The sequence below is a fragment of the Arvicanthis niloticus genome, chromosome 25 (assembly GCF_011762505.2).
Source record: "Arvicanthis niloticus isolate mArvNil1 chromosome 25, mArvNil1.pat.X, whole genome shotgun sequence".
NCBI classification, from domain to species: Eukaryota; Metazoa; Chordata; class Mammalia; order Rodentia; family Muridae; genus Arvicanthis; species Arvicanthis niloticus.
The window spans coordinates 13610628-13632500 of record NC_133433.1 but is presented as its reverse complement, the minus strand read 5'-3'; the positions used below and the strand labels follow the sequence as shown (position 1 = coordinate 13632500).

Here is a 21873-nt window from a genome sequence, read left to right as displayed (position 1 = left end):
GTGCCACTGAAGCAAGTACCTACTATCTAATTTTTCAATGCCAATCTTTGTTACACAATAGTTCTTATTACACGAGAACTATTTCCATTTTAATTTGGGGTTTTTGTTGTTTTATTCAATTGCAAAAAGGAAATATTAATGATCTTGAATATATAAAGAAAAAAAACTGTATGTATTTCTTCAGGGTTCTAGCAACATTTTTTTTCTTGCTTAGCTTTAAGACCAAAGTGCTTGAAGCCCCAATTATAAATGAATATACTGATGCCCATCTACACAACCTAGTGGAAAGAATGCGTGAAAGGACTGCTTTCTACAAGAAAACATTGACAGAGGAAGAAAATGTTCCCGAATTAGAAACCAGCTCTCATACTGGTAAGCAGTATTCTCTCAAAGTACTCACAAGAAGAACTGTATAAAGGAACATGTGTTTGGCCAGTTATTCAGCTTAGAACCCACAAAAGCAGATTCTGAGACAATAATTCTAGGTACATTATATTAGTTTACTTTGAGAGAGATTCAGAAATCTGAGAATAGCAAGAGACAAACAAAGAAATTAAGGTAAGTATGACCCCGCAGGGCTGGATCTAGCAAAAAAATAAGAATTACACCAAGAAGAGGAAGAAGCTAGGGGGATGGCTCAGTAGCTAAAGTTTTTGTTTTGCAAGAATAAAAATCTGAGTTTAATCAGCAGAACACATATTTTTTTAAAAAAAAGCATTGTGTGGAGCATATTTAAGAAAAAATTTGAGATGGAGAAAAACATAGGGAGCCCAGCAGCAATACCTATGCAATAGCTATGAGTTCTATTGTTAATATTAAATAATACGCATACAAAACACATAGTACAAAAATACAAGAATAATTTAATATAGAAAAAGAGATTTAAAAACAGTCACATAAAGGAGGGACAATTATTAACATTCTTAATACTAACAGAAATACAGGTATGATAAAATAATAAGAACAAAAGATTTGAAAAGTACATATTCTGATTAATACTTGCTTAGTATTTAGAGAAAGAAGAAAAATGACTGCTTAAGAACAAATAAACATCTTCAAGTCTAATTATAATGAAATGGGGTAGACTGGAAGGAAGCTGTGTTTTCAATGAATACTGTGTATTATACAGTAGTTAACGTTTGAAAAGATAAGGTTGAAATAAATCATCATTTGATAGATATATGTTGAAAAATAATATTTTGAACTTTGCTTACACATACCACAAAAGATATGTATGAAATAATTTTATTCAGAGTTTTATACATAGCACTGTTCTATTTTATTTTTGTATATATTTTGGAAGTAAAACATGATGTCTTACAATACATATAGAAAAATAAAGGTCATTAATTTAAACATGAGGGGTTTGCTTTGCTTGCCTTCGTGGAAAGTAGAAGATTTTGAAATACTCTAATTTCATCAAAACCAAATGTTCTCCTCTTCAATCTAACTTATCTTAAGCTAATAAACACATTTCTTCTTTTTTCCCCATAAAGCAAAGCCTACAGATGTATCACCAAAAGAAGAGGACAATTCTAAGCTAAAAGAACACCACCACGGCACATTGTCTTGCAAGCTCCAGAGACTACCTGTAAAAGAGTACCTAAGAAGAATGAGACTTCCTAGAAGCATAGATTCCTACACAGGTACCATAGAAAGGGATCCTCTTAGGATGACCAGCATTAGCCAGAACCCCTTTGACTCAGACATATGGAGACAACTTCAGTTTTCCCACAGTGTGTTCTATATTGAAAGCGTAATTTAAAATTCATGATCTGAAAAGGTTTGTTCTCCTTTCTCTGTTGAAGAAAAGAGATAAAATACTCCGTCTGTTTTAAAACACAGACTAGGACATTTTCTGGCCCAAATAATCTTTGAAAAGAAAGTCTCAAAGAACTTGTCAATATGTACACACACACACACACAAACACACACACACTCACTCATTCACACACATACATACACACACACATATATATTATTTATATGTATAATATATTTATATAGTATTATATATATTATATATACATACATATATTACATATATATTATATATTATTATATAATATATATTTATATATTATATATTTATATATTATATATATTTATTCCTTTGCTTTACTAAGTTACTAACAAATTCTCTCCTAAATCCTCCCAGAGGCAAATGAAAACAACATGTGAAGAGACGCCAATTGCCTCCAGAAACTGGTTCTCTCTTCTTTCAGAGCCAGTACTCTTCTAGAAGGATGAGGCCTTTCTCCCACTTTCCATTGGCAGAACTTAATTACTGGGGACCAAACATCCTTTTTTCAGGAAGACCCTGCCAATGACACATCTAAATTTTCCAGTATTTAGTAATCCTGAGTCCAAACAGTAAGGTTACACCCTGGAATAGACTCAATCTAGCCAAAAGACAAAAAGGGCACTGTCCACATTTGGAAAAAGTGATACTGTCATTTTGCTTCTTTTGAGCCTTCTACTCGAGACAGAACTGTGTTAAATATTTAATAGAGGTCCTTACTGAAGTCTTGTCTTCAAAGTTTCAGGGTTGAGGAGATGCTTTAGTCTATAAAAAGCCTACTATGTAAGCATGAGAACCTGAGTTTGGATTCCCAGCACCCATGTAAAAGCTGGTTTTGATAGTGCATATTTAATCCTAGCAACTGAATAGAAGGAAAGAGATCCCCAACTTGGTAGCTAGTCAGTCTATCTAGTGGATAAATTAAAAGACCATATCTCAAAAATATATGGTGAGAACTGGCAGAGTTAGACACCCAGTATCAGCCTCTATTTTCTCCACACCAGTGCACACACAAACACAGCACACATACACACAAAGATAGTGCCACAGTTTGATCAACCTAAGAAAGAAACTTCTTAGAATTTTTGTATAATGCCATTGGGATGACATCAATTCTGTCTTGCTAGATCGGGTCTATCTCCTGTGGCTCCTGCTTGTCACCATTGCCTATAACTGGAACTGTTGGCTGCTCCCAGTGCGCCTCGTCTTTCCATGCCAAACACCAGACAACAGGAGCTACTGGATTATTACTGACATCATATGTGATATCATCTACCTTGGGGATATGTTATTGATCCAGCCAAGACTCCAATTTGTAAGAGGAGGAGAAATTATTGTAAGTAAGGTTTGGGGAAAGAAACTGACAAATGAACAATGTCTAATTGGACTACAAAAATATCTAAGTTTGAAAGATTGTTTCATTTAATGTTTGACTGTCTTTCTGTAGATAGAGCTTTGTAAACAGTGTCTGAATGTTCTAATTCATCTATTTTGTCATCTCTCTCTGGTACTCTGTCTTCCATTTAATGCATTCTATTAGTAAATCATTCTACTAGGTTTCCATATGACTAGATGAGCTAAAACATTTTTTCAGAATTTCTCTTTATTTTTTCAGAATTTCTTCTTTCATATTTTTTATTGATGTCCTTTTTTGCTCAGATTTTTTTTATTTTCTTTGAATTAGTTTATGAGTTTGTTCTCTCTTTGATTTAATTTAAGTAGTATTATGATTATCCCTTTTAATTTTGTATGAAATTTTACCTAACTTCTTTTCATTGGAATCCTCTTATAAGGTGTTACTTTTACAGGGCTCATATTGCCTTGTTTATACATACACTTCTAGATTAGAAGTGTGAATCTGGGGTTATTTTGATGGTTGCATTTTTATTATGTGTTTTCTTTCAGTTAAAGTGTTTCAATGTGCAAATGAGACTAGGTTGTGATAGATGTGTAGTACTGTTCATCTCCACTGGTCTAGGACTGTAGTAAATTTGATCCATTCACTCAAGGAACCTGGTAGTATGCCCTGTAACAGAGTGTTTACTGCAGAGTATTTTCTGCAGAAACCACAAGTGCTGGATGGTTCCATTGTGTAAATATCCTAACATCTGGCTTAAAACATTATTTCTTTATCTTCGGTAATTATTGGGAGATAGTGGAAGAGGAGTAGTGTAGAATATGCTAAGATAAGGCTAGAGATGAGAGGAAAATGTGGTAAGGATAGATTAGTGTTGCATTAATTGAGGGAAAAAAGAAAAGTAGATGCAAGTGGGGAGTTGACATAGTATTAGAATGCACAGAGTTTAAAGGTTATTAATGCTGCAGAAGGCTAAATTAATAAGTAAAAAGGGGAGAAAATGAGAACAGAAGTAGACATGAGGTGAGGATGACAAGGAGCACATACACGATGTTTATAGAATTGCTAGTAGACTGTAGACAGTCTATCCTCATACTCTTAATAACTGTAATTTCACTGTGCTACCCATACAGGTGGCTGCTGAGCATATGTATATTCAAATTTTGCAATTAAATAATACAAAAATGCAAAATTCCCAACCATACTTTATCCATATTTCTAGTGTTCAACATCATGCGGCTACTGTGCTGTATTGCAATGATTCAAAGTACTGTTCTAAGCTTCATTAGTGGAAAGCAATGGAAAACACTGAGAGGCTTTGGGCTGTCCTTCAGGAGTCCTGCCACAGGATAGAAAACAATTGCCTTGCCATGAGCAAATGAAAAGCCCACGATTGTCTTATTTTGTAATAAATATCTTCGAATCTACTTCTTTTTGACTTTCCAAATCCATCACTCCCCATTTCTCAATATCAAATGCAGCAGCCTACTTCAAAAGCCAAAATTCTTACCATAGAGAAAGTATCTTCTTCTAATTTATTTCCCATTTTGGAATTTCATAGTCCATCTGTTTTTCCGACTCTTCTGAACTGGCCAGGAGGAAGGGTTTCTCCCAGATGTCCACTGTGACTCCCTTGTCACAAATTCCTACTAGAATTGCATAAAATGGGCCTTCTAAGATCAGAGTATGAAGGATCAACTGCCATAATGCCAAGCAACTCAGAATCCTATGTATTATTTAATAAGAGACCAGGCTTCCTTAACCCTGAAGATTTTCTTTTGAATTTTCAGAAACTCTTAAGTATTCAAAAGGATGAAAGGAGTAACTTTATTAATTCTTATTTTAAATTTTGGTTTTCTGGAACATGTGTTCTATGTTTAATTTTTTCACTGAAAAAATTCTAAAGGCAATGATATCCAAAGCTGTAGCAAATATCTATTTATAATATTCCCAGTAAAGATTTCAGAACATGACTTCACTCATTCCCCAAGCCCAGAGCTCACGGAATCTTGATAGATGATAATGGTGGTGTACAAATGAGAGAAGTAACAACACCCAAAAATATATATATTAAAAAACCCACTAATTTCAGTCTCTATTAGATGCACAAAATCAATGTTTGATGAATAGAAAGTGATAAAAATCACTAAAAGGAGGCTTTTATTTTCAATTTCCAAAGAGATGTTGGCACACAATAGTGTTAAAATCATGAAAAATAATCAATAAAAACACACTCGATGAACTCTATTTAAAATGCATTACCATGAGCAACAAACAGAGCAGGAACTAATTGATTTGTTTGTTCAAAAGAAGTTTAATGGTTCCTTTAATTTAGAGTAGGTAGTTGTAGCCCTTGAAACTGATTACATTTGGTACCAAGTCGATGTACACTGAGTTTCCAACCTGAAGGTCTCACTACGCTCGTCTACACACTCTCATTGTTATACCATAGAAGCGTTCATTTGTCTATTGAACAAATATTTAAATGTCTACATATACTAAGCAGATACACCTACCTGCCTTCTAAACTAAACACATTATATTTAGTTAATACATGTGGCACCTGAGCTGGAACATGGCAATATTAATTCTGCAAGTCTGTTAGAAAAAAGAGTGAGGTGAAAACAGCCACAATGAAAGAAACCAGGAAGTTTACATGTGTTCTATATCTATTAACATCTTCTGAAAATGATGCTATGTAGAAAACAAAACACTAACAAAGATGCCTCAATTATAAAAGCTCTTATGTGCAGCTGAAACCAAGTTGGCAGTGGATTTTATGTTGTTTACATACTTACTTATTGTGTGTGCCTATGACTGTGTGCAGGTGCATGCACATGAGTGTTGGGAGCCGACTTTAAGCAGAAAGCAGCTATCCACTTTGCAGCCATCTGGAACCATATACCCTGATGAGAGACTTGTTTTTCGGAAGCCTACAACAGCTGAAGCACACTCTGATAAATATCTTGTTTATCCCACATAGCTTGTTTTGCTGTTTAGTGACCCCAGCTGCAAGGTGCACGTGCACGTGGTAAAATGTCTTCACCTGTGTTCTCCTGCTTGTGCTTATAAATACCCAGGATTTTCTTGTAATAGAGTCAATAGGAGAAGTCAATCGGAGGGGTCTATATGAGAGAGAATAGGGAAAATAAAGGAGTAACCAGACTTGACTACACACTCTGGTTTTGTCTCCATTCTTCGAATCTCTTGCCCCTCCATCCCCACTCTCTCTCTTGACCAGAGCACTTAGCCCCAAAGCGTGGGGCAGTGTGGACAGCAACATAGTAGCCCCAAAGTGTGGGCCAGTGCGGTCCTCAACACATGAGGATCTTGGTGTATGCTGGAAGGTAAAAGGACAACTTGCAGGAGTTAATTCTACCCTTCTACCTTGCAGATTCTGGGGCTCAAACTCAGGTTGTTAGTTTTAGTGACTGTGCCCTTAACTGCTGAACAAGCTCACAGGCCCAGCTCTGAGTGTTGGATATGAGATATAGTTACAAATTTTGATTGATATGACCTAAAATTTCTTTACACTCTAGATATTTTGATGATATTTAATATATTTAACTTTCATTAATAAAACATAGGCTAACTATAATACCTAGAAACAAACAGACCTGGATCAAATTTTACTACTAAATTTTTACTAAGCTAAATTAACTCTCTCTCTTCTACTACATTAAAAATAGTTTTTATTTTATAAGTCTATGATGAAGATTAAATAAGATGATATGTATACATGCCCCAAGATGTACGACTGATAGGAGTAAACTATTAGGTGAATTCAGTGAATAGACATGCACACATTTACTTTTACATTTCCATCTCCTTAGCTGTCTTTATTCAATAAACAAGCATCCACACATTTACCATTATTTCCTTTCTGTGTCTTTAGCTGTCTTTCTCACCTGACAGTAAGTTCCTGAAAGGTGAGGACAGTGTTCTAACTCATTTTCCTATCTATCCTTGGAATTCAAAGATATTCAAGACATGTTTGTAGGAGGGAACTCACAATAAAGCTGGCTCAAGATTGTCTGTCTTTGAGTAAATCTTTCACTGCATGTAATATTCTTTTTTTAAGTGCTCTTCTTGGTTCTATATAGAATTGCAGAATTGTTGATCAGACGAGGTATATTATGACTAAACATACTAGCATTTGGGCAGAGCATCCTCTAAGACTTTCTGTTAGGACAGGATTTAGATGTAATTAGCATACCCTTCCTAAGGTAAGCCTCCCCTGAAGAAATGCCTTCTGCATAGTAAGCAGGCTTGAAAGAGAGAAGGAATTAAATAGGGTGACATTTTAAAAGTAAGTGCCTAATTGTCACTAGTAAACAGACTGATCCTCATAAAGCTGATTGTGCCAAATTTATTTAGTGCTCAAAAGAACAGGGATTTTAAAATTGCTAAATGCCACTTTCCTTTAATCAAGCATTTTTAGCTGTGTTTACATTTATTCAATCATGGAATTATATGCTCTGAATGGAAAGGTATAAATGTGAAGAAAAAAAAAAAAACCTTCCTGGTTTGTGGGAGAATGCAGTATTTTAACTTAGCAGCTTGGCACATAACTTGTGTCTGTCTGTCTGTCTGTATTAGGGCTTTTATGGAGCTGACTGATTTTACTCTATCTTTCTTGGCACAAAATTTATAAGACTACCAATGAAACCTGTCTATGTCTACCTATGGATCAATATTCCTTCTTTCTTCATCATACAAATCATATCTTGCACATATTTCAAGATATTTCTACAAAATTTACTGCGTGTATGTGGGTAAAAGATAGCAAAGTAAGGGAAGAGGTACTAAGAATTGGGTTGACAAGAATATTGGGGAAATGATGTTGTACATGTGTTGTATGTGTGTGTTCATGTTTATCTGTGACTATGTGTACATCTGTATGTGTGAATCTGTGTGTGTCTCATGTATGTGTATGCATGTGTGTGTCTACACTATATATCTTTGTGTATCGCTCTGTATGTGTCTGTTGGTCTGTCTGGGTGTCTGTGTGTATATCTATATCTATATCTATATCTATATCTATATCTATATCTATATCTATATCTATATCTATATCTATATCTATATCTATATGGAGGCCAAGAGGTTAATGTCAGGTATCTTTCCTCAGTTGTTTTCCATCTTTATTTTGTAAGAGAGAGAGTCTCTTACTAAACAGGAAAACCATAGATTTGGCTGCTGGCTAGTCTCTGAGCGTTAGATATTAGCCTGTCTCTACTCCCACCCACACATAGCACTTAGTCTACAGACACATGCTACTGTGACCACCAACTCAGGTTTTCATGCTTGTGTGGAAGGCATTTTAGCAAATGGACCATCTAACAAGCCCCAACTAATTGATCTTTAACATTACTTGGTATCTTAGCTAGGGTTTTACCGCTATGAACAGACACCAAGATGAAGACAAGTCTTATAAAAACAACATTTAATTGGGGCTGGCTTACAGGTTCAGAGGTTCAGTCCATTATCATCAAGGTAGGAACATAGCAGCATCTAGGCAGGCATGGTGCAGGCAGAGCTGAGAGTTCAACATCTTCATCTGAAGGTTGCTAGTAGAAGACTCACCTCCAGGCACCTAGGATGAGGGTCTTAAAACCTATACCCACAATGATATATCTATTCCAACAAGGCCACACCTCCAAATAGTGCCACTCCCTGGGCCAAGCAAAAATAAAACATTACACTTGGGGACAATTAAAAAGTTCCATATTAATTAGTATAGATGGTTAGATAATAAATATTGGTAGACAATGAGGCTGCTTCTGTATGCCCAAGTTCTAATATTTAAATCAATTAAAAGTTTATAAAAATTTCTTCCTACCTGTAACTGAAATATGTGTGTGCACATGCGTGCACACACACACACACACACACGAGTTGCTAGAATGCAAGAATTGATCATTTTAGGTCTCCCTATTAAAGAGTCTTTCTACCCCTATCATGCATATCACATATAGATATGCCTACCTACTGAGGTTAGACACTGTCAGGAACTGAGAAAACAAAGGTCAAAAATGTGTGCCTAACATTTTACAAAGTTCATACATGAAAGAGAAACAGAAGAAATACAATGAACTTCTATATTGTATTAATATAGGTCATCTTGATGGGTAGTTGGTAATAGCTAACCATTCCACCTTCGAAATACAGGAAACATGATCTGGGCTCCAAGAACAACTTGAACAAAGGTGTTCAAGAGAGAAACTGACATATTTGAGGAACTGTGAGATAGAGGATAAGATAGAGAGACAAAGAGAACAGAGCCTGATAAACTATGAAAAGGAATTTGACCATTGAGGTTTTGTTCTGAAAATCATGTAGGGTCATACAATTTAACATAAATAGATATTAAACACTCTAGTTTAGGGAGACCATTGTCTGGCATTGTGTAATAACTAAGGAGAAGCACCACCTAAGTAAGGGAAGTGAGGAGAGGACCATTAGGAGAGGAGGTAGGGCAGACAAGTGTGGCTAACTCTCCTATAACGCCTATGTTAAGCAGGAGGACAACAAAAAGGAAGCAAAATAGCTTCCATGTTTTGAGTGTGTGTGTGCGTGTGTGTGTGTGTGTGCACTCTTACTTTGGTTTTGGTTTTTGTCTTACAGATTTTTATTTGTTTATTTGTTTATCTATTTGTATTTTCATGTTTTGTCTTTTGTTTCTTGATATTTTGGTGGGGAGAAGAAAGTGAAATTAGGAGTGTGTGGCGGTGGAGAGGATATAGAAGGAACTTCAGGAAAGGAAAGAACATGGTCAAGATATACTATGTAAAACTTTTTAGTTAGAAATAAATAAATAAGGGAAATTAATGAAAAGGATAAAAGCACCTTGGGCATCTGTGTGTTTTTAAAATGCAAAAGGCCAGAGCATGATTATAGGCTGAGGTTGAAGAAAACTAGTAGAGAGAAAAAAAAAACATGACTATTTAAAAAAGTAAAAATTAATAAATAAAATTTCTGAACCTGATCAAAATATAAATGTATTCCAGGTAGATTCAAATGAGCTGAAGAGGCACTACAGGAGTTCTACTAAGTTTCAGGTAGGTGACTCACAAATAGATCCAGAGGGGCTTAAGCAGAACCATTTTCATTTCAAGTCTCATTGCTAGAAATATGGTGTCTTTTTGTAGCAAAGATCACACAGACCTGGTGATGTTCTATTAGGCAGCAGCAAGTACTCCTAATACTTTATTCTCCATACTTCATACTACATCCATTCCCCTGGATCTGCAAATTTGGTGTGAAATATGTATAAGCCAATCAGGGAATTCTAAGTTAAATTACAATTAGGAAAAATGGGGTGTACCTTTTATTGTCTACCGAACTCTAGTTTTCAATTCTTGTGCTGTGGTGGTGTGAAGTCTGGAAAATTATTTATATTCCTTCTTGTACTTTATATAAGCAAAGTAAAACTGAAAGAAGCAGTTACTTAGAAAGAAAGTATCTTTCTTTTTTTTTTTTAAAGATAAAACATGTTCTTATCGCATATACTTTTCTCTTAATCTGTCTTCAAATTGAAAAGTAGGCATCTATGAGATCACCTAAGGTTACCTGAATCCATTTCATGACTCCAGCCTCCCTGTTATGAACAGTAATTTAGTTCCTCAAAGTATACTAGTAAATGTACTACCAGCACAATCAAATATTGTTTCTCTCTCTCTCTCTCTCTCTCTCTCTCTCTCTCTCTCTCTCTCTCTCTCTCACACACACACACACACACACACACATCAAACTGTAGACCCCAAATGTCATTCAATTTTTTTATTTTTCAACTAACTTTTTTACCACCTTGACATTTATAACCAATCTATACTGCTTTAATTAATTGTACAAACATGAAGAGTATTCTCTGTAAAATCCATAGAACTCTGAATACTTTTATGGAATTTGGAGATATGTAAAAGTCCATTTGTGCTTATAAATATGAAACTGCTCATTTATTTAATTATGGTCACTCCTTTTTTATTTCCTTAGTACAGCCTGCCTGTCTTAGACCATTGCAGTAGAGCTAATCTTATTACATGTATTTCTGTTTGTTTATTGTTTGCATGCACATACACACACCAAGACACATGTGTGGAGGTCAGAGAACAACTTAGAGGACTCAGAACTCTCCTTCCAGCCTGTAGGTCCCAGGTATCAAAGTCTGATCCTCAGATTTTTACAAGTACCTTCACCGATTGAGCCATCTCACAAGCCTGAGAGTATGGTTATTTTCTGTCCTTTATTAGTATATCATTAATCTTTATAAGTAGAAATAATCTTACTGTTTCAGTACTAAAATGTTTTACAAAGTCCTAGGTTCAGAGTTTAAAGTTAATCCATATTTAATTCAATTTCTTCCAATTCAGTGAGAAATAAATTATCTGTGTCTACACAAATCCACATGAGGAAGTTAAGTGTACAAATGACTGAGGATTGCATAGAAAAATCAAGTGGTGAGTTGAGAAAACAGGGAAAATGCAAATAAAACTATCATTAGCATTTGAGGTGCAAACAGTGGGTACTACAGTAGCACTAGACAAGTCAAAAACTCTGCCGCTGCTTCCTTGTCTAAGACATTATTTTAAAAAATGTCTTATACATGTCTCAACTTATCATGAGGATAAGTAGGTACAGGGTAAAGGGGTGATATGTGTAATTTCTAAGCCAACACATTTAGAGTCATTTGTTTATGACAACTAATCTGGTTAAGTAAATGATATTTCCATTCAATAATTGTTGGCTTTGAAATTGTTACTCACTTCCCCAAACTTTCTACCTAATATATGTGGTCTTACAACATGTTCCTGTAACATGTAGTTTTGTCTACTCCACTTTGTGTTCCCGGCTGGATGCATGCACTCATGCACACACGCACATGCCCAAGAGCTATCTCAGATCCACGGATGAAATGCACACACATTTTTTTATATGCTTTTTAGCTCAATGGCCAGATTCCTGGTCAAAGCATCAGAACCACCATGCTACATGTTCCTAACTGCTCTTTATTATCTCAAGATAGTTTAGATTTTTTTAACGTATTGCTTAATTGGCTGTGTAAAATTTAATGAAAACAATTATTTTATAAAAAGTAATAACGTATTACTGCAGTCAAGGTAGTCTAACAGGGATTAGAGAGACAGATTAGTGGTTAGAAATACTTGCTTCTCTTGCAGGGGACCCAGATTCAGTTACCAGGATCCACATCAGGCAGATCACAACTTCTTATAACTCCAGCTTCAGGATATACAATGCCTTCTTCTGTTCTTGTACATATGCGCGTGCACACAAACACACACACGTGTGTGCACGCGCATGCGTGTGTTCAATTGAGGGGGGGCAGGGAGAGAGGGAGGGAGCAATTATATATATATTTATATTTACATATATATTAAATATACAAAAGTAGACAAAATGATGTTGATTCCTAAGGAATGACATTTGATTACCAAGGTATGAGAATAATGAAAGTGCATGGAAAGTTTTAAAATGAATATTTTAGCCACATAATGGTCCTTTTCAGTACTTTTAAAAATCTGAGTTACTGATCTATTATAAACAGAGTTTATTTATTTCTCTCTTTTAGCCTGTGAAGATATTAATAAACTTAATCAAGAGTCTCTAATAGAAACTTTCATAGCAAGTTCATAGTGAAACAACCCCGAAAAGACAGTGGTAGAAATCACCAAGGAACCTAGATGAACCGATGAACCAGAACTGTGTAATCCATGCTGAGCACTGAAGGAATACTTGGACCACAAAGCGATGAATTTACAAGAGGTTCAAACAAAATCAAAACTAGATTTGATTCTTATTCTAGGACCTCATGTTTCCAGAGTATCAAAGTATGTTCTAACATTAGCATCTGTGTCATCACTGAACTATATGGAACATGAAAAGTCTGAGCAAAGGTGATGAGTAAGGAGAGCTCAGACACATGAAAGTGAAAGAGAGGTGTGTGACCAGAGACAAGTTTACTAGTTTGATACTAGTTTGTAAACCTGTTTTCATGATATCAAGTACCCCTGTTTTCATGATATCAATGTATTTACATGGTATCATATAAGTAAAAGCAATTTTGGATTAAATAGTAAGTGATTAGTTACAGCTTGACAACTTTCACATACCACCGTAGTTTGAATGTGAACTATTCCCTGTAAACTCACACTTGGTCCCTAAATGGTAAAAGAAGGTTGTAGGGCCTTTAAAGGGTGAAACTTTGATAGGGAAATTATCTCACTGAGGGCCAATTAGAGGCTTTATAGCCCTCGGGAGCTCTACTTCCTATTTATTTTAGACATCATAAATAGGAATGCAGTGTGAACAGTCATCTTTCTGTGTCTCCACTATTCCGTTCCTGCCAAGACCATGTCCTCTCCACTGTGACAAACTGTATCCACCTAGAGCCAAAAGCGAAAATGCACTCTTTCATCCTTAGGTTACCTTGCAGGATATTTTATCATGGCAACAGGAAATTAGCTTGCACATATATTGGCATGTATGAGTATAAATCCAAGCATAGAGAGGCAGACAAACTCCACATAAATGTGAACATGTTCTTTCTACAGATGGATGTGGCATCCCTACTGCCATTTGAAATTCTCTACATCTTCTTTGGAGTCAATCCAATATTCAGAACAAATCGGGTATTAAAGGTAAAGAAACTATATTCAGCTGGTTCTCCTTCTCCTAGTGGAAATCTTGAAGCAACTTTAGATATTCTAAAATTAACAGTGCTCAACACATTCTAAAACAGTTCTCCATTTCTCTGTCTTCATCAGTACTATATTTTAATACATAATGACATTGAACAAGTATTTTTTATAATCCAAAATGGAATGCTTTTATGCTTCTAAAGATGACTGGAATTACAAATCAATAATTCATAATTATTATTTTTTCTCTGCTGACCATTTTATCAGAGATTTGCTGAATGTCTAAAGTATCAGGTGATCAAACAAGGCAACAAACAAACAAAAATGAAGTTAAATTTCCTGAGGCCCCAAGACAATCTATGTAACAATTTACCTGGAAAACAAAGAATCATTTCTGTGTAATAATATGGAAAGAAATTCAAAATAAATTGCTAAGGAAAGGGGGAAAAGCTAGATAAAAAATACTTTACAGAACAAAATTAATTTATGTAAACCAGAAAGAAAAGCTGTTAAGTTTTCTAAATTAAAATAAGTTACTAAATACTACAAATGTTTTTCAAAACTAATCAAAGCAGTTGCCTTAGGTGAAAAGGAAAATCAGGAGGAATAGAGGCAAGCAGGACAAAATTTTGAAGTGATGTATTTAATATTGATTTTGAAACATATATTTCTATTCAAAATATCCTAAGACATACATATTTCATAAACTCAGATTTGTTGGGTAACTTGTACAAATTAGAGGCAAGTCTGAGTGAATGTTTACATACATCTTGAAGAATAGCAGTAGTTAAGAGTACTGACTGCTCTTGCAGGATCCAGTTTCAATTCCCAGCATTCAGATGCCAGCTAACCATGGTCTATAATTGTATTTATGGGAATCTAGCACCCTTTCCAGTGAGCTGTGACCATCACATGTCGAGCAAACATGCATGCAGGTAAAACATCTATACACACATACTTTTTAAAAATAACAAAAATAAATCTCTAATTTTTGAAAGAATACTAATGATAACTTGTACTTCAAAAAAAAAAAAACCAACCCGTTTGAAAGTAAATCAATATATGTTATAAATTTTGTATGTTTTGCATCCTGGGAAAACACCTTAATTATATTTCCAGCATAATCTAGCAACCATGAGATCCTACAATGCCAGCAATTGCAGTGGCTATCTTTGCTACACTCCTTTATTAAAATTGTCCTTCTTTTATCTGTCTTATTCCTCCCAACAATTTCTTGTTATCACTGAGGAAGATGAGAATCAGCATAGAGAGAAAGCCTGTCCACCCACACTGATAATGTTGCCATTACTTATCTTACTGCAAATCATATGCTATAATATTGCCAGGTAGAGCTCAAGCACAAACATCTTTCTGTGTTTACAATTTTTTTTTAGGTTTAAAAGATTCTGACCCTATATTCCCATATGCCCAAGAAACTTCTAGAGGGTTCTGGTATGACTTTGGCATATAAGTGTAAATCGAGGCAGAACGCAATGTTCTAAGCAGTCTAGCTTCAGGCTACCATCTCATCAAACCTAGATTCTCACAGGAAAGTTTCAGGGACATGTGTTCAGAAATAACTGATTTCCAAAAAGACTCAGATTCTTGTGGAATTTGGAGTTCAAATGGATTTTAGTGAAAGCTCATAAATATTCCCTTTTATACCCCATCTCTGAATCCATGTTAGAGAGCTGTCTAGAGCCAGCATTTTAATGTAGAATATTATGCAAGTCAACACTGACTTTTTTTTAACTGAATAGTCCTATCTTCCAGTTATTTATAAAGGTGTTGTTTGGATAGACAATTCTCTGGGGTAAATATTATCAGATACCTGTCTCCAGACTATAAATGGGAAAAAAAAACCGATACAAACACATTAGTTTTAAAACATTGTCCTTTCAGCAAACTTCTAGTAAAAGCCAAATAAACAAGTTATCAAAAATTGTACTTAACACAATCTGATCTTTTGAAGGATACTTTCAGGAATCTGAGAGAATGGACATTTGTATATATGTCTACCTTAAAAGGAAATATTACTATCTCATATATAATATGAATGTATTACATATAATAGTAATATATTACATATATTAGTTTTTAATCCAAAGGCTCAGCAGTTACATATAAATTGAGTGATATTTTGGAGTAAGTAGTGGCTGAGGACTCCTGTCTATAAGATCTTCCCTTTCTAAGCACATTCAGCATGTCAATGCACACTTTCACACATTCTTTTCATTATATCATTTTTAGGTAAGGAGCCAAAGTATTAAGTAGAAAATTTTTTCAGAACCATATCAGCAATAGTGCTGGAATTTTGTTCTGGGATTCATGGGGATTCTATGGTCCTATTCTGTGCCCTATGTCCTATAGAAATGCAGAGGGAGGAAAGGATAGGACAAGGGTACCTCAAGGAAGTGAGAGCTGAGACAAAACTAGAAAGGAAAGAATATACAGCATTTCTCACTCTGGGCCTGAGTTACTCCACTTGGTATTTTCTCTAGTTCCAGTCCTTTACCTGAAATGTCATGATTTTATTTTTCCTTACAGCTGAGTAAATATCCTTTGTATGCATCTGCACATTTAAGAACCTTGAGGGAAACAGCAACTCTGCTTTGATTAGATCACATAAAGCCGCTGAACCTTCAGACAGCACAGAATACAAGCCTCTACTAATGTTTAGTGGATTTTACAGTATTAAAAAAATATATAGATTTACTGCCTCTACCTTAAAAACAAAGTTAGTGTTAACAACAACATATTTTTCTTCCTTTATTTATGTTTTAGAAGTATGATTTTAATCACTGTAAAGTAGAATTTTACTATACACATTAGAAAGAAACCCATTATTGATTTTCAACATGCATCACAATTAAGACTATGATGAAATGACAGAAATAAAGTAAAACAAGCAGCTCTATATGCTTGGCATCTTGTTAAAATACTATCATTAAATATGACATGAGATTTTTTAAAGGCATGAACAAAATCATTTCCAAGAAAATAAAATCTGTTATATCCTTTTATCTAAATAAGCATTCAGTTAACTTATTTTTTTATTTCTTTTGCTTATTTTATACAGTACACTTCATTCTTCGAGTTTAACCATCACCTGGAGTCTATAATGGACAAAGCGTATGTCTACAGGTGAGTTTCATTGGTAAATTTGGAGGAAGCAGAGAAAGTGGTGGCAGAACATTTTAGAAGGCATTTAGGAGACAATAACCACCCTGCTCTAAAACATGGGCATTTTCTATCTTGTTATATAAAACGAGTGCATATTCTAAAGCAAATTGGGCTGTTTCAAGTACACTTAGATTAAAGTGAGGAAGAAAACATATCGTGCTGCAGTTTAAACAATAAGAGAGGAGTACACTCTTGCAAGTCAGCTCTCCATCCCTCATGACAATTTACACCTAGCCTAAATTTTACTCATTTGCCATTCTAAACTTCCTGAGAAGAAACCTTCAATCACAGTTTATCACAGCGTGAAGTCCTGTGAGCCTTTCTGATATCCGGGTAAATCAGCGTGGACTATTTTATGGGACTCAAAATGAAGAAGTGACCCTTGAGGCATGTCTTTCACAGCGTCGACTCACACCATCTGTGCAAAGAAATGAAGACTTTCTTTACACTCCGTCAAGCCCATTCAAGACTCCGCAGGCAGACAACATGTGGTGTCACCTTCGCTTTCTACTGCACAAATGAGAGCTGACACTTAGCAAATCTAAAGCAAGAGGGCTCATTGGAAACACAGAGAAAAAGAAAATGTTGAAATCAGCCACTTTCCAGAAACAACGTCAAGCCTTACTTCCCATCTATTCTCTCTGACAGAGTCATCCGGACAACTGGCTACTTGCTGTTCCTCCTGCACATAAATGCCTGTATTTATTACTGGGCTTCAGACTATGAAGGAATTGGCTCAACCAGATGGGTCTATAATGGTGAAGGCAACAAGTGAGTTCTAATTGTAAAGGAGACTTTTCTTTGTTCTTCTAAATTTTCAGTTTTGGTATAAGAATTTTCATAAGCCACCACTTCTCCAAGCTTTTATAAGCATATGTTAGTTGTACATGATGACTTTTAATATGATATCTGTTTGTGAGGGTATGTAATGTGTTTTAGCCATATTAACACCTCTCAATACCCTTGTTCATCCTCTTCCCACTCCCACTGATCGCTTTCCTCTTCCCAACTAGTTCCTCTTCTACTCTCAGTGTTTGCATTAATTTGGCTCATTTACAGGAGCATGAATAGGTGGTTATGGACAAATAAGCAGCCTACCAGTAGCTACATCACTAAAGACGACTGTTAGGCACTGGTCACTCATAATCAATAAAACCTCTCTTGTGTATAAGTATGATTTTAAGTGAAAAAATAAGATAGAATAGAAACTATCAGAGAACATCTGATACAGAGCAGGTGTGTGTGTGTGTGTGTGTGTGTGTGTGTGTGTGTATGTCTCTGCATATGTATGTCTGTATGTGTGTTTGTGTCAGTATGAATGTGTGTATGCATGTGTGTTTCTATATGTATGTATATGAATGTGAATGTCTATGTGTGTGTGTGCATGCATGCGAATGTAAGCATGTGCATGCATGTGAATGTAAGCATGTGCATGCATGTGAATGTAAGCATGTGTGTGTCACTGTGTGAATGTTGTGTCAGTGTGTGTCTGTGTGTGTATGTTTGTGGGGTGTTTGTGTGTATGCATATGCATTTTTGTATGTGTAAATGTGTAAATATGTTCAGGTATAGTGTATGTATGTGTAGATCTGTACATGTGTGTGTCTGCATGTGTGCGAATGTGTACATGTGTATATGCATGTATGTGTGTATGTCTGTTTCTCTCCAAGTGTATGTGTGTGAGTGTGAGTGTGTGTGTGTGTGTATTCGTGCATGTATGTATGTGTATGTCTGGGTGTATGAATGTGTATGTGGGGGGGTGATTGTGTATCTGCTTGTGTCTGTCTGTATGTGTATGTATGTGCATGTTGGTAAAGGTGTGTGTGGCATGTTTGTGTGTCTGTATGTATGTAGGAGTGTGTGTATGCATATGTGTCATATGTGTGTTGTGTTGGTATGTATGTGTAGGTATGTGCATATGTATCTGAATATGTGTGTATGTGTACATGTGTGACTGTGTGTTTGGGGTGTATGTGAGAGCATCAGTGTATGTGAGTGTGTATATGTGTATGTGGGTGTGTACATGTTTGTGTGTCTGTGTGTGTGTTGGGTGTATGTGTGGAGGGTGTGTATTTGTGTTTGTGTGTGTGTGTGTGTGTGTGTGTGTGTGTGTGTGTCTGTGTCTATATATGTATCCTAGGTTGATCTGTAAATGTGATTCCTTCTCTGAATTATACTAAAAAACTTTGGGGGGTAATGTAATAACTACAATGATAATTGTTAATAATGATTAATTTTAATTATTTAGAGGCAGGTGCAATAGCTAATTAGTTGATCACTGAAGGGTTTTTTGGATTTACGAGTTAGCTATAATCACCAACTGGACTAAATAGAGAATAACAAGATTCATAAATAGAATTTGACAATTAAGCAACAAGTGTCTAATGAATTAAAGAGATAACTTGAATTTTTAATGGAAAAAAACTAGAGTTCAGTCATAACAACTTAGTTGTTTAATAGCAAAATTTCCTTTCAGTAGATATAAAGACCTTCTATAACACAGACAAACTTACATTCTGTTCTAGTGAAATGACATTTGACACATTAGAAGGCAATGTATTCTCTAAAAAAAAATAATGTCTTAAAACTTTTAAAAGGATAATACATAGCCACCTTGGAAAGGAGAGAAAAGAGAGTAAAAATATCTCAAACATTATATACTACCCAAAGCAAGTTAGTAATGTATAAAGACTTATAGTAGTCTTATTTTTAAACAGCACTGATTTTCTAAATATTTTTGATACTACAACTACATCATTACCCCTTCCTTTTCCTTCATCCAAACAATCCCTGATACTCCTCCTTCCTCTCTTCCAAATTATATATTTTATATATATAATTTTATATATATTTTATATATATAATTTTATATATATATATATATATAAGAGAGTCTCTTTATACATTTATTCATTTTAGACCTGATTTGTTTAAATCTTATAGTCAAAGGCCACTGACTGTAAGACACACATACACACAGAGAAAACATGGTCTTAGAAATCTTAAAATCAATCCTGTAAATGTATAAACAAAATGGACTTAGAATGTGAGTTGATGTATGTACTTACTTTACATGAATATGAAATATGAATAATTTTATGGAAAATTAAGACACCAACTAAATTAAGCACATTAATACCACAGTAGCTAACAGTGAACACTGGTGATGGAAGTGTTATATTAAAGGAGCAGTATATGTTAGTCAGGCTTCATCTCTCTGGAAAATATCTGAATGAGACAACTTATTGGGAGAAAGAGGTTGTTTTGGGTCATAGCTTAAAAGGTTTCACTCCAATGTAAGCAGGCTCCAATACAGTAGACTTGAGATGAGACAGAACATGAGAAAAAACAACAGCAGGAAGAAACATCAGGAAGTGTTTAGAGCAACAGATATCATATCATGGTTGGTACCCAGGAAGCAGAAAGAGAGCAATCCTCTGAAGCTAGTGGACTTTCTCCTTTATCTCTCTCTCTTCTGCCCAAGTTCCAGTTCATGAGATGGTGCTGTGAACATTCAGGAAAGAGCCCCAGCTTCCTTAATTCTCTTGGAAATGCCACCCTAAGGAGTATGCTTTAATTATGCTTCTAGATACTTCAAAGTCCTGTAATGTAGACAGTTGTAATTCTACATCATAAGTTACAATACCAACTGCTAGAATAAGCTGGAACTATCCATTTTTGAACATTATTGGCATGGAAGTAAAATGATATAATGATTTTTTGAAACAGGGTCTCTCTACGTAGTTCTGGCTGGCCTGGAACATATTATACAGACCAGGCTGTCTTTGAATTCTTAGAGATTTGCCTGTTCCTACATCTCCAGTGCTGGGATTAAAAGTACATGCCACCACACCCAAAGAATATAGCAATTTTAAGAATAGATCAGAAAGGTTTGTTGTTTTTCATCCATTAATCACGCATTTGCCTTGCAACTTAAATTTTGCACACTTTTTTATTGAAGAGAAATTAAAATATATATCCAAGTGGTGGAAGTACATAAGAATTTTCAGAGAAACTAGCTTCACAAGAATCAGAAACTTTATATAGCCAAGGAATGTATAGATCTTTTTTAAATCTACACTATACACATACAATAGAGACTACTTAGCAATTTGAATAAACAAATCACATGAACACAAATAACTCTCAATAGACTACACAAAGCATACATACTTTGTGATGCCATTTGAATAAACTTATGGAGTAAATTATTCTATTTACAACACCATCGAGTGGAATAAAAAAATCTAAGAAGTCCAACAGAGGTATACTGAAAACTACATCATGCAAATGAAAGCATGTGAAACAGAAGTTATTCAATAAAATGGCATCTGGGTTCATGGATTGCATGAGTGATTATTGCTCAAATGTGACCAACTCAGAGCAAACTGTCAAAATCCCAGTGAAGTCTTTCCCTGTCTTACACCAACCACAAAAGTCAAGTAATTGGATTGACTACTACAAGCTATGAAACTATTAGAAGTAAGCAGAGCAAGATTGCTCTGTGACTTTTCTTGGATAATAACATATTTAATATGGCCCCTCAAACACAAAAGCAAAGGCAAATCTATGGTTTTCGATCACACTAAAAACATTCTATGCCACAAATAAACATGGGTTTTTATCACACTAAAAAGCTCTTATACTAGAAACAAAATAGTCAACAAATCAAGACTGGAGAGAATATTTACAAATCATATACATGATAATGGGTTAATGTCCCAAAAGTGAGAAATTACTGCAATTTAATAGCAAAAGCTTTTAATGAACAAGGCTTTAAATGACACTTAGAAAAATGCCTGATAAGAACATAAAAAAGTGCTCAACATCATTATTCATCAGCAAATACATATCAAAACTACAACATGGTATTA

At 35.0% G+C, this 21873-nt stretch overlaps 1 protein-coding gene across 2 annotated transcripts in view; it reads left to right on the top strand.

Moving 5' to 3' along the window:
• Positions 1-21873, top strand: part of Cngb3 (cyclic nucleotide gated channel subunit beta 3) — a 183081-nt gene that overhangs the window by 75896 nt on the left and 85312 nt on the right. Inside the window, exons 4-10 of one of the 2 annotated variants that reach the window (XM_076924114.1) lie at positions 215-372; positions 1497-1646; positions 2929-3137; positions 10169-10219; positions 13730-13816; positions 16896-16960; positions 17648-17770. In XM_076924114.1, coding sequence (XP_076780229.1) covers positions 215-372; positions 1497-1646; positions 2929-3137; positions 10169-10219; positions 13730-13816; positions 16896-16960; positions 17648-17770 — 843 coding nt within the window. The remainder of the gene's footprint in view (positions 1-214; positions 373-1496; positions 1647-2928; positions 3138-10168; positions 10220-13729; positions 13817-16895; positions 16961-17647; positions 17771-21873) is intronic. The other variant, XM_076924115.1, reaches the window with a different exon arrangement.